This window comes from Mycteria americana, chromosome 20 (assembly GCF_035582795.1).
Source record: "Mycteria americana isolate JAX WOST 10 ecotype Jacksonville Zoo and Gardens chromosome 20, USCA_MyAme_1.0, whole genome shotgun sequence".
NCBI lineage: Eukaryota > Metazoa > Chordata > Aves > Ciconiiformes > Ciconiidae > Mycteria > Mycteria americana.
Window position 1 is genome coordinate 6455129 of NC_134384.1, and position 13623 is coordinate 6468751.

Genomic DNA, 13623 nt, shown 5'->3' on the forward strand with positions numbered 1-13623 from the left:
CTGCAATGCCAAGAAAGTCAACAGCTAAAGTCCTGTTTACCGCTGGGTGAGGGTAGGTGGGGAAACAGCGCACAAGGACTCGGTGAGCTGTGGGATTCACTAGCCTTAATGTGGAAAAGTATGTTTATTCTATGTTTTCATTCATAGATCTAACAAATATATTTCAAGTAAATACACTGCAGAATGATTTTGCACCTGGAAACCTCTGAAATTTGCCCTTAGTTTGTATGGGATTTTGAAAAAATGCTACAACATGCGCTGTTTATTTACAGTCTATTGTTATTGATCTGTGGATACCCAGATGTTGCTAAAACAGTACAATTATGGACCTCTTGTCTATAACAGCTCTTATTGGCAGAATACTAATGCAGATTCTCTTGAGAAACTTCTCTGTTTCTGCTCAAAAATGTAAGATGTTGGAACAGTTTTCAATGTCCATTGGAGGAAGGAAAAAAGAAAATCTAGACCCCTATTCTAATCCTGACTACACCAAAGCAGGTAGGATAGCTTCAGCCAATTCTCTGATACTTAAATCTTTCAGGTAAGACATCTGGCTCAAATCTTGTAACTGTTTTAGGCTTCTGACTTTCATGCTGTACTGAAGGTCTCAACACTGAATGCTTTTAGCTCCCTTTGAACTTTACAGGCCCCTGATAATTAAAGTTTTCCTGTAATCGATCAGAGAACACAACCCCAACCTTGGCATGTGCTTGACTTTACAGATGCAAGTATCAAACCCATCCAATTTGCTGCTGTGCTCCAGACAAATGTGTACATTACTCCTGGTATTCACTAACTGCTGCTTTTTGCTTTTGTGAGGAGTCTTTCTGTTTTGGAGACAGCATTTTGTAGCAGATGCTATTGTTCTGCTTGGCCTTATATTATGAGAATTTGATGATCCACCAATACATAGCTAATTTAGAGAAGGCAATAAGCACACAAATGTGTGTGTATCATTATTTTAGATAATGGACAGCACTGTATAGTAAACACATTTGTTTCTTCATTTACCCCGTGTCATAAGGTTAATAGGCTGCTATAAACTGATGTTCATTTCTATGGCAAAAACTCTGAGATTATTTATCCAGTTAATTGATTCTCGCTGTTTGCTACTAGTTTTCTCTGAAGCTTTTGTTTCACTGATCATAAAACTGGAAAAAAGTCTGTATTTTATTGACCCTTTCAGATTCAGTGGAGCACACAGGCTTAGGTATTCTTACTCCCAAATAAGTGGAATTGGAGACAGCTGTTGAAAGGAGCTGAGAAGGTCTTAGTGCACAGTAGCTTTTTCCTGTCTGCCTATCCTACGTAGTAACTCTGTTGGAAATACGCTGAGGGGGCTGTGAAAAGTAGTGATGTTTTAGGAAACGTGACAGCATTCCTAATCTGCCTTCCATTCCAAAGAAGCTGGAAAGAGCATGCAGTCGGTTATCGCTTATTGTATTTCTGTGATGAGATTACGTCCAAGAAATTGTATTTCATTACAGAGATCAACTCAATAAGCAAATTGGAAACAGCTCAGAAGGGCAGCAGACCGCTAAAGGGCGAGATTAATATTTTACTCCTTCCACACAGCTCAAACTGGAACATCAAATGTATAATCAACTTTGCTTGCTGAAAAAGTCCATTGTCTTCAAAAAATTAAGATAAATGAGTGTGTCAAATTAAGTGTATGCTTGTGGAACAGAATGTCTGATTCGTATATGCTGTCACTGTACCAGCCTTGACAATTCACTAAAGCTGTGCCTCTGCACAGCTTTGTGTCCGACTGTCCGCAGAGCAGGAGCGTTCACCCTGAGGGAGGAGGAAGTGGGATCGTTTCTGCTAAATTCCTGTGGAGTATTGCAGGTGGAGTAGGAAAACTATTAGTTTAATTATGCCCAATTACTGAATACATCAGCTGTGCTGGTTCTCTCTTCCCACTGACAACTGCGGGGAGCTGCCCTACGCTACTCCAGGACTGTAGAATAATCAGTCAAGATGCTAACGTCCTGTGATCTGTCTCCATCTTTAAAGGGTCATATAATTTTATTAATCTTGGCAGCTGATGCAGGCTTTTCAAGAAGCAACTCGAGTTGGTTAAATAGCTCAAAAAAATAGCTAGAGGTCAGTATTGCTTAAAAATTCCCTGTGAGGAAGCAGGGGGTGTCTCAAAGCAAGTTGGGTTGGCTACGGTAAAAGTCACTATAAGTAACATCAACAGTGCAAAGGCAGCAGGGCACAGCGTGGATAGAATCATATGCAGAAGTTTTGCTTAAGAACAAACACCCGACCTGGGAATGGGCTCGTGAAGGAGTAGGAATGTACTGCACATTTGAAGAAACAAAAAAGTGATGCTGAATTGCAGGGAAACATTCAATATTAAAGCAGTCCAAATACTTTGTTCTCCTGTTCTGTTTTTCAGCACAGTAACTGGTTTATCTGGATTGCGGACTTGCTGTGCTGCAATACAGAATGAGCTTTGTTTCAGGCTTAGTCTTCTATGGGTACAGCTGTGCCATAACTGGGGCATCTCTGGTTTGGAAAAAGTGCATTTTCTTGTGCATATCAGACAAATCAACCTGGCAAGCCCCAATGGACTTCCCCATTGACATGTGGAAGCAGATCTGGTATTTTAGGAACACAGTGCAGAAACTGGAATCATGAGGGAATATGGTGCACAAACCCTGGAGGGAATTTGCCTGCCGTTAGTTGGAGTCCAGTTGTGATTACTAGCTCTGGTTCTTCCAGATCCAAACTTACTCCACTTGGATTCAGTACTGCACCTGCTCACTGTTCTGGCTTCAGGAAGTATATTAGGAGATGTCTGCGTTTATGCAGGCTCAGTGCTGTATCTAACCTCGCAAGGTCAGTGCACAGACAGTCTGGCTCTGCAGGAGCTGTCTCAAATCCAGGATAGTTGGAAGTGAAGCTAGAGCTATTAGTCTCTGTCACATCTGAGCTGGGTTCCGCATTGCAACTTGAGTGTTGTCTTAAGAGACATGAGACACAGCACTGCACAGGTAAAGACCTTGTATGCTTGGCCGTGCTGGACTGGGGCAAGTGCTAAGTCATACTTTAAAAACCCAGTGGGCACTCATCAAGGGTCCAGCCAGAGATGTGAGGGTGTTGCTGCATTTCTCCTATGAGTTATTGCATTATCTGGTTTATCCCCACCTTTCTTAATTGAAATATGGAAAGTTGGCAATAGTGGAAATTATAAGGGTGTGTCTATATATATGTGTAAATATATATACACACAATGAGATGGAAATTAGCTTCTAAGGATGCTTCATAAAGGCATATCAGTAAACACTGAGAGGAAGGATCAGTTCTTACCAGCTTTCATATAACTGAAAAGTTAAAAATGTTACTTCACTGTTTGAATAATAGTCCCTAGAGAAAGCAAAAGCATTCAGGCTGTCTAACAAACCAGCCGTTATTGAGGAATGCTGGAGAATTTGGGGGAACATTCTTGTTCAGTGACACTGTAGCAGTTGTACAGAAGCAAGAGCCCGCTTGGTAATGGGTTGGTTTAGGAAGGGAAGAAGGTTAATTTGGTTAACATCCTGAGCCTTCTTGCGAGTACTACCACTGAGGTATAAAGGAGAGATTAGTAAATGAGGCCGTATTTCAGAAAGCAGCTAAAATGAAGCTTTCCTCTTTAGCAGTTAGCAGAAAAGGAGTTAGTGTGTTGTCTTGGGTAGACAATTCACACCAAATATCAAAATACGGAAATGGAAGCCTTCCAAGTCAAAGTTTAGCACATTGAGTTCTTGCTCTTAGGAACAGCTTCAGGATCTCAGGATTATGGCAGAAGATAAGGCAGTAATGTCCATGATTACAGGGCTTAAAACTTTCCATTTTATGAGTTTTTCCCAACACTTCTTCAAGAACTTTTAACACCTTGGTTATTTGCAGAGGAAAGTTTGAAGCTCAGTAGAGTCTCTCTTGATGTCAGAGGGAAATTACTTTCTCTATGCTTGCAAGAAGTATACGTTGAAGTACCCTTGTGGTAGGTGTCAAGTTTGCTGCTTGCAACCTGCTGCCTTCTGCGTACTTCAGGCACTCATTGCCACCTGTCAGCATTTCTCTAGTGCTTGGTGTGTGTCTCATAAATATGTGTAAGTGCCTTGCTACAGCATTAATACATACAGCTGAAATTGCTGAGGGCTGACATAAATGCTGAGGGGGTTTTCCACATCATGATCCTCTTCCTCCTCTTCCTTTCCCTCTCACAAGTCCCGTAACAGTGTTTTAAACCAGGAACCAAGCAGTCATGTGCAGAGATGCTGCTGCTGATATTTCTGCCTTTATCATTGAAAGATGTTCTTACTGCTCTGTGAAATAGTGAGCTTCAACATAACAGCCACATGCTTCACTTCGTTATCTGACCTGTGCAACTTTTAATCTATGTTACTGAGCAGCAAAAGGAAAAATTTACGTATCTTAAGTGTATTACAACAAGGAAAGGAGAAAAGTTTATGGCTCACTTTTAATATTATTTTTACCTCAAGATGAATTTCCTGTAGCTGGGAACAGTTTTCATTTGCTTACGCTTTCCTTTCTTCTGTACAGTTTGCTTTATTCATGCTATTTGTATTTCCTTAAGTCCAAGTAAAATGCTGGGTTGGAATGAGTTAAGATTAAACTCCATAATAACCTTTGAAACTAAGCATTTGGACTTCTAGCATGTGACTTTTAGCCTTTTTTTCTCTCATGTTGTGATGATGGAACATTCTTTTTTTGCTGCAGTGGTTCCCTTAAGAAAACAATCCTTTGTCTCATGCTCAGATTTGTAGTTCATTGCCCAGCCTGAGTAATCCCACTTGCATGCTTGGTAGATACGGATAAGACAGATGGAAGAACCATCATTTCTCAGACCAGAGTGCTGCTGTGCAGAGTATTAAATAGTAGACACATCCCCTTGAGTTTTCCAGCCTCATAACTTCTGTTTTCTGATGAGGCAAGAGTGTTTTTCTTGTCTGCTGCGTTTTGCTACATGGGGCTGTTGCAAGGAATTCTGTGTGTTGGGGAGGAGGAGGGTACATAAATCTCCCCCTTAGTTTCACCCAATATTAAAAAGAAGCTGTATTAGATCAGCTGAATTGGTAGCGATTGTCTTGATTTCAGAGCAATCTCCAGTCTACGTATCTGTTTCCTGTTGTTCTTGGTTGGTTCACTTTCTCAGGAAATCTCTCAACTTTGAATTAAATCCTTTCGGTTCACCATTCTGGACAAGGAAAGAATTGACTGCAGCTGTTTCTAAACTCTGAAACTTGATTCAGTGGTGGCCCTTGTAAAGTCTAATGGCTTGTTTAATTGAACAGGACCTTTTAAGAATTGCACGTGGAATATGCTCAATAAATTAGCACTGACAAGAGTATATTCTGGATGCATGACTAATCAATTGCATGTTAATTGGCTTAAGACTCTCACCAGCTTGACAAGGGAACCCAGCAGAGCAGACAGCATACAAAATAAGACTTGTCGCTGCCAACATCTAAGTAGAGTTAAGCACATGCCGAGGTCTATGGCCCCCTCTTAAGTTTTCCTGGATAATGTTTAAAAAATGAATCCATGTCTGAATTACAAATATCACTTAGAGTAATATAAGAGGGAAAAAAAGGAAAAGAACCTGCTGCTGTCCAAAAGTACCAAAGTTACCTGTGTTGTTTGTGTATGTGACTTTCTCTTCCTGTATTCCCTAAAATACCAAATATATACTGTATTATGTGCTGTGGTAATTAAACTGTGAAGGCTTATCAGACTGAAATGCAGTGTACCCTCTCGCCAGGCATGCAACTGCCCATTGTTACTGCACTTCTTAAGCTCTGTCGGTGCAATCACGATAGACTTTGTTTCTCTGGTGCACTTTTGAATCAATCGACATGTTGCTGGATGGCAGTCTGCATGCTTCTGTTCCAAGCATACTTTGATAAGCACTGCAATAAACAGGATCTCTGTTATGGCTGAATCTGTTATTGCTGAAATATTTTAACTAGATGGTTTAATGTAATTTTAGTTTGATCACATTTTAAAATACTTTTATTATAAAATGCTATAAATCTGCATTTTACCAGAAGGAGTATGTGTGGTAGCTGTGGCTCTGTTGGCTACAGCATATTTTTTTCATCCCTTTCTGTCAGGGGTGAAGAATAAATGTATACAGAACAGAGTTCAGTTGCCACTGAATAGGGGTCCAGAGCTCACTTGACTACTTTTAGCATTATTTGCCAAAAAGCCAAGGAGTTGTGTGAGCAGGGAGGTGTAACTCCTTGCTTTCCCTCAGAGGTGGCAAACTGAAGATGCAGTCTGCACTTCTGCTCGGCAAAAAACAGGCAGTAACATCTTTAGATGAAGAGTTCATATATTCAGTGTCATTTGGAGATATGAGCATGGGGTAGGGAGATGAGAGGTCCTGAATTGTGTTTGGTTATGAATTTTATTTGCTGTGACTTGGAGCAAGGAATTTAATTTTGTTTCCTCATGCACGTACTGATGATTGTGTTTGCCCGTGTGTTGGAGTGGTACTGTAAATTGTAGAAGCTCTGAATGGAGTTTTGAATGTATAAAATACTACGTGGGTAACAATTTTGTTAATTCACTAATACTCTCATTTTTTTTGTGGTCATTAATTCCCTTCCTCTGACCTACCCTTTAAATTATGTCAATGCTGCACAGTAGTTGTCTGGATTTTGCTCTTTACGCTGTGACTGAAGATCTGTTCTAATGGTTCTACTTAACTGAAGTGCTCAGGAAAATGTTTTGAAATGTTTCTTTCCCTCGCACGTAGATTTGATGTTACGGAGTCTATGCTCTGTACAATAGCAATCCAGCTTCTCACAGGAACTCTGGGGCCCTGGTTCTGGAACTATACGGTAAAGCGAACGTTAATGCTACCTGGCAAGCAATGGCATGGACTAAGCAGAGACAGCACCTTTGTCATGCACATAGTAACTGGTATATGAAAAACATCTTTTTCAGGGTATTTCACAAGTGCTTTAATACGTGGCGAAAAAATGTTTGCAAAGTATGAATGAGCAGTAAAAATCTGATCTAACTGGAAAAAATTTTTTTTTAAAGCATCATGTTTTACTTGAAAACAAAGCAAAAACCTGCCCGTTAAACAGAAAAGTTTGCTTTAAACATTTCTTTTTATTCTGTCACAGTTCTGGCTTGACCTAAAAGATAACCAGGGTTGTGGAAGCAGCTCTATAAGTGTGGGTGTAGAGTCATTTTGTTGGAACTGCTTTTTAAAGTTGTAGATTTTCTTTTTTGTTGTTGTTGCTGTATAAACACCTTTCCACCAGAAAAAAGAATTGCTTGGCTAGTTCAGGGAACTGTACACTGTGCAATAGCTTAAAAAAATCACCAGTTACTGGTTAAAAATGCCTGTTTTGAACTATGCCACTTCATCCTTGTAGTCTAGTTGCTTAACTGTGCTTGTAGCTTCATCGTCAAGTAACTTCATTTCCTGGTTGTCTTTATTTTCAAAATGCTTTTCCTTATGTCTGTGCTAAATATATCCTTCTCTACTCTGGTTTACTACTCTTCAGAAAGGACTTTCTCTTCCTTATTTCAGCTTTTTTAATACAGTGGTTCCTCCCCCCAATAAAATGGTATCATTAAAAGTGAGTAAGATGGGTTCTTCGAAATTTCTCATAGTTGCTGGATTATTAGCCAGGAGTTTCCCGTGAAATATTTGAGGATATAAGAATAGCTTTTTGATAGCCTTCTTAGAACCGCATCAGATTTTAAATAAAACTGAGGGGGTGGGGGTTTTTGGTGGCTTGTTTACATACCCTTTGTTAAACTTGCATTGATGCAAATTATGCTGCTGTTCTGGGTTTTTTTTCCATGTAATGGTTCAGCACAATCTCTGCTTTCATGAGGCTATTAGAAAGAGTCCTTAATTACCAGCTCTACTTTAGATCCAACAATATCAGCAATCTGGTAAATCATGGTGTATGTCATATCCACTGGCTGCATCTGACAATTTAAGCCAAGTGCCAGTTAGGCGTGCTCTGAAGATAGTCAGATGACATAATTTTTAAATACTTTGTTGACAGTCTGTGAAAGGCTGGAAATACTTAGTGTCAGGAAATGGTAATGTAGCAAGCAATAATTTAAAGGAAGGAAGAGCTTAATCAAGATTTTTAGCTGCTTGTGATAATAGCATTGTGACTCTGCCCGAGAAGTCACTTGAGGAGGAAAAAAAACCAAAACAAAACCAAAAATCCCTTAGTACTGAAACACTTGGAGACTTCCGAAGTCACCCATTGGTATGACAGTTATGTGAGAGGAAGCAACTGAAATTCTGTAATGACAGCAAATTGTTTAAAATGGGTGAGCACAAATTGCGATCTAATGGAGGAGAGAGGAGGAGTTCTGAGCCTCTGCACAGGTGACCTGGGGCTGATGGAGATGTCAGTCTGTAGACCCCACCTATGGTCTCCACCCTTGGAAAGGATGCCTTTGCTGTTCAAGAAGAAATTTGTTTTACAAATAAATGCAGTGGTTGGTAGGACTGGTGTGTAGCGGATGAGCCAGGCAGAGCATTCTGTCACTTTTGTGCCCGTAACAGAGTGCCAAGTGTTTGCTTGTGACAAGTCCCCTCATGCATGCTAATTTTAACCAGTTTTTAGGCATACTGAATTACAAAACAGATTTAATTATCTTCTTAAATTCTTGCATATGTAGTTTCAGATGTCTTCCAGCATCTTCATTTTTAGTCTTAACTAATAAGTAAAGATGCTGCTGCTTCTAAGTCACTTACTCGGAACACGCAAAGCATCACGCCTTCTTTACACAGTTTGAGGTCAGGTGCTATAGATTTTTATTTCCATATTGCACCATCTCTGAGATGGTTAGGCTACAGGAAATAGCTATTCACGCTATTCTTTTTCATCTGATAGCTGTTTCATGTGACAAACATTTGTAGTGAGAAAGTATAATAACATAGTCTTGAAAATACTACATGATCTGGCAAAATATGAAGTGAACAGATTGCAATTCTTGCAACACAGATAAATCTTGTACTTACGTGTCTGGGTAGTAAGGCTTTTTATTCATCAAGGAGCAGAAAAAAAATTCTTAAATTGTTAATGAATTTTGGTTATGCCTTTAGCCTATGGAGAAATTATTTAAAAGGCTTTAACCAATGGAAAACAAAAAGATTTTAGGAATCAAGTTAAAAAGTGTAAATGTGCAGAATCCTGGAGAGCTTCAGCCCAGCATCCCTCTTCCTTCAGCTCTGCAGTGTCACCCTTCAGTACTTGTACTGGTGGAATGTGACTTTTGCTTGTAAACACCTCACACTTTGGCATTTTCCATAGATGAAAAGTGGGCAGCTTTAATACAGTTTAGCACAATGCATATTACATACAGAGGAGTTGCAAATGAAGGTGTTTAACGTGAACGAATCTGGAAAATACTCAGACTTTTATAGGAAATAAAATGTTAAAATAATACTGTTCCTGATAATCTTCTATTATGTCAGAAGACGTAAGTTTGAAAACTAGGAAGTAATCTGTATTCAAGTTTGGCACGAGAAGGAAGGACAGAGTAATAGAGGAAAACGTGTTGCAGTGTGTGTAGTAGCACCCACGGCAGTCTGGCTGCAAGGATGGGAGAATGCCTTTTGAAGTCCCGTAGGCATTCTCCTGTCTTGTGAATTTAGGCAGACAGGGAGCGAGGGATGAAATGTGCATTTAAAACCTCACGACTTTTATGCTTCCCTAACTTTATCTGAATTAAAACACTTAGATATTCTTGTTTACAGTCTTTAGTTCACAAAGGTAGCTGGTGCAGTGTGACATTGTTTGACCTAGTCCCTGCTTGCTGTCTTCAGTTCTGCAGAGCTGCTCTTTGTTATTCTTTCCTAACATCAGTTTGCTGCAGAATCAGTATTTTTCAGGGTCATTTTCAATGTTTTTCCCAGCCTTGTAATTAGATGTTCTGTCTAGGCATCTTTAGTTTGTTAAACTATCGAGTCTAGGTTCTTTGTTGCTTTGTCTTCACTGTCTGATCTTTGTTCCTTGGTTCTTTGCCTGGATGTTCCTGGTGATTTAAAAACTCAATTCAGGGTCTTCTGTTTATTTTCTAGAAGATGAAAAAGTCCCTGGTTTATTTGAAGAAGTGGTCTTTGGAACTAGAGTGCTTTGTGTCTGCTGAGGAACTGTTACAATAACTTTATGTCCATCTATTGTAGTGTGGGCATGCCTTGGGGGAAACGGTTTGTTTCATTTTCTTCATTTCATAGGTATTAGGGATCCGCCACACATTGTGCACTGTGTCTCTGCATCATCCTAGCAACATAAACTGTTTGGGCAATGCTGACGTGAATCAATTCGTCAGGAAACATCAGGCAAAAAAACTGTCAGGTTAGGGGAAGTGTGGCTCAAGTGATTGCTGAAAATATCCCAGTTAAGAGGCTTTAAGAAACCCCCTTTCTTGAGCTGCAGAATTCATGCTGCTAGCTCTTTCCATTTGTTTTTTCTTAGGATGTCCACTGTAGCATTTAAATAGGTAAATAAATACAAACACAAGGAGAAAATAGAATCAGACTTTGAACTGGCTGGCTTCCTTCTTGCTTTGAAATGTTTTTGCTTTCCTACAGGCCTGCTTATGGTACCAGGCTGCTGGTTGCATGCCGTAATTAAATGGGGGTGTCTGCAGCACAAAAGGGCCTTTCCCCACTTCTGATTTCCCAATGCTATGGGTTTTTTTCCTCATGGTACCTACCTTTTTGTATTGAAGCTAAAAATGCTTGTCTATTATTAGCTGATAAATGATCCACTACTCCACTACAGTCCTTACCATAGGAAGAGGCACTCTGATGTGCAATGGAACTTTGTGTGTGGAAAAAAAAATATGGTACTATTTATGTAATATTTAAGCAGGAATGTTACCACCCTGCTTTGCAAATAATTTCCCTGGCCACTAAAACAAGCTATGTATGCTTTTCCTCAAAAGGCCAGCGTGGGTAGTGCAGAAAGGCTTTAGTCAGTCTACATCCAAACTGAGCAAGCAGCTTTCCATGCAGCCCTGCTTTTGTCTTGTCATTTTACTAAGGTACCTTCCCAGTTCTACCAGAGTTTAAAAACAATATGGTGACTGAGGCAATTTATGGATCTTTATTACTAGCACATTTTATCTTGAAGGAATTCATAAATACAAGTTAATCATTAAAGTGTAGGAATGAACGTCCTCTAGACTGCCTGACGTGTTAACATTTTCCAGGTAGTGCTGTGCGTTACCTTTGCTCAGTATCTTTCCTGACAAAACCATTGTCGCTTTGTTTTCTAATTGCATTCTTTCACTTTTTTACTGTGTTACATTTTAAAGGCTGTTTAGGGCTTTTATGAACACTGATAGCAGTCCACTTGTGTTGCATTTGGAAGCCTTAACTCATTCCCACTTATTCCTCCTTTTACTGCCTTGTCCAAGCCTGTAGCTGCACAGCCACTTTGACTCAGCACAGTTTTGTTCAGCTGCCAAAAGAGGCAGTGCAGACCTTCCACTGCCCTCTCCTTTGTGCTTGCATCATTCATGAGGCCACACAAAATGGTTAAGGAAAGCTTATATGCTAGAAATTGGGACAGGAACCTTTCTTTTCTTCTCCTTTTTTTTGTTTGGGTTATTTTAGCTAAGCCAATTTCCCAATGCAGTTGAGGGCATGAGACCATAGAGCTGGCACAAGGGAGGAAGTGGGGCCGAGCAGTTGGTTTTTGGGGGAGAAAGTGGTTGGTCTTTAGAGAAGCCGGGATGACTGCTCCTTTAGCATCAGCATAGATTTAGTCCAGTTTAATGCTGTAGTTGCACAGTCATTTTAAATTCAAGTTAAATGAATAGAGGAACAGCGTGCCTCTTCTCCCTTTCACCCAGCTTCTGTTTCCAAATGTTGTTCCCTTTTGTGGTCTAGCTTCGAGGAGCTGCCTGTATGGATTCCTGTATTCTTAGATTTCTAACTAGTGGCCGTTTGACATTCTGCAAAAAAACATCACTGGATAATTCCAGCATCAGGCATGTACTCTGCAGTTATGGAGTGTGTCTTTTAGAAAGTCATCCAACAGTGATTTCAATGAGTATAGGTGACAAGAGAATCCCCTGTAGGTAAGACGTTCCTAGTCCTTTTTCATCCTTGGTATTAAGAACTTATGCTTTACTTTAGGTGATAGTTTAGGTGTTTAGTTTCTCCTCAGTTGGTCTTCTGTCTTTGTCTTCTGTCTTAAGGAGCCCTTCAGTGCTAAAAATCTTCTCTTTATTTAGAATTGAAGTTAAGACTCATATTTGTTCTGCAATATGAGATTCTTATAATAAGTCAGGGAGGAGTTTTAAGCAAATCTACTTGCAGTTCATTGCTGACCCCTTTCCAGCTGCCTGATGCCATTTTTATTTGAGTCATGGTGGGCAGAACTACAGGCAATGGAGCAAAGGTGGTACCATGGCTGTGTAAAGAAGATAACGCTGTCTCCCTAACCTGAATCCAGGCACTGCTTCCATGGATTTGGTTGGGCTCCCAGTTTTGTGTAAGCTTGTCTTTCAGGATACCTTGTCTTTTATGATCTGAAATTTTTTTTAAGTATATGACCTTACTTTATTTTCCATTAAGATTACTGCTGCCAGAAGAAACCTGTTTTACTGTCCAAGGAAAGCTATAAACTTGAGTTACTTACATTAGTCATTAGTCCCTGTTTCTGTGAGCTTTCTCCACTGCTTTATATTCTTTTAGGTCATTGACAGAAGCAGTGAAATAGGCTAAAATGCATTCCTGATTAACCTGTGTGGGTTCGTGGAGCTGCTTCAGCCCTTCCTCAGTTGGACACACTGAAAACACATTTCCATGCCGACTCCAGAAGCTAGGAGGAAGCAATTTGCATTTAATCAGACGTTTTGTGTATCTCTCTTCTTGCATGGCTGAGCATTTTTGCTTTTTCTTGCAAGGTAGCTCAATGGCTCAATTTGTTTGTATGAGGACTGAAAATAAGGATTTTTAGAACATTCTTTCCTCTTTGTGGAAACTAATTTTTTCCCCAAGCCAGTTCTGATTAATTTATGGGTTTGTAACTGAGCAACTCAGAATATAGGAGGACCCCTGAGGTTATTTCCTGTGTATCTCATCTCTCCATGCTTGGTGTAGTGAAAAGAAAATTTACAAAGCAAAGACATCCAAAGGAAACTGTCTTTTATTGGAATCTTCTCTAGCTTTCCTCCGGCAGCTTTGGCTGAACTTCCCCATTGTATGCTGAGTCTGGCTAGTTCATGGGTACGGCTGCTCCCATCTTCTTTATCCTTTATGCTCCCCTCTGCTGCTTCACAGCTTATTTACTTTATAAGGGAGCAAGCAGTAGGAGTTTGCGGCAGTCAGGGCTTGGGTGCCTCACAGCCCGTTTGCCTGCTGTCGACGGTGCCGCCACGTGCTGCTTCTGCTGTTTGTTCTGTAGGTGCGTGTCCTGCTCTTAGGGAGTTGTTGAGAAAGTCTCTTGGCTGATGGAAAGGTGAAGTTGCAGAGTGGGAGATGGACGCGGTGTTTTTACAGCCTGCTGAAAGCAGCAGCCAGCATTTAGAGAATCTATTGTAAGATAAGAGATAGCATTGAATACCACGTACCGTTGCCCTTCTGCTTTCTTATGCTTTGGG

At 40.2% G+C, this 13623-nt stretch overlaps 1 protein-coding gene across 5 annotated transcripts in view; it reads left to right on the forward strand.

Annotated features, from left to right (window-relative positions):
• Positions 1 to 13623, forward strand: part of CEPT1 (choline/ethanolamine phosphotransferase 1) — a 69954-nt gene that overhangs the window by 46073 nt on the left and 10258 nt on the right. Inside the window, exon 5 of one of the 5 annotated variants that reach the window (XM_075521457.1) lies at positions 6776 to 6860. The exons of the other annotated variants lie outside the window; for them this stretch is intronic. Coding sequence (XP_075377572.1) covers positions 6776 to 6860 — 85 coding nt within the window. The remainder of the gene's footprint in view (positions 1 to 6775; positions 6861 to 13623) is intronic. 5 annotated transcript variants of the gene reach the window in all.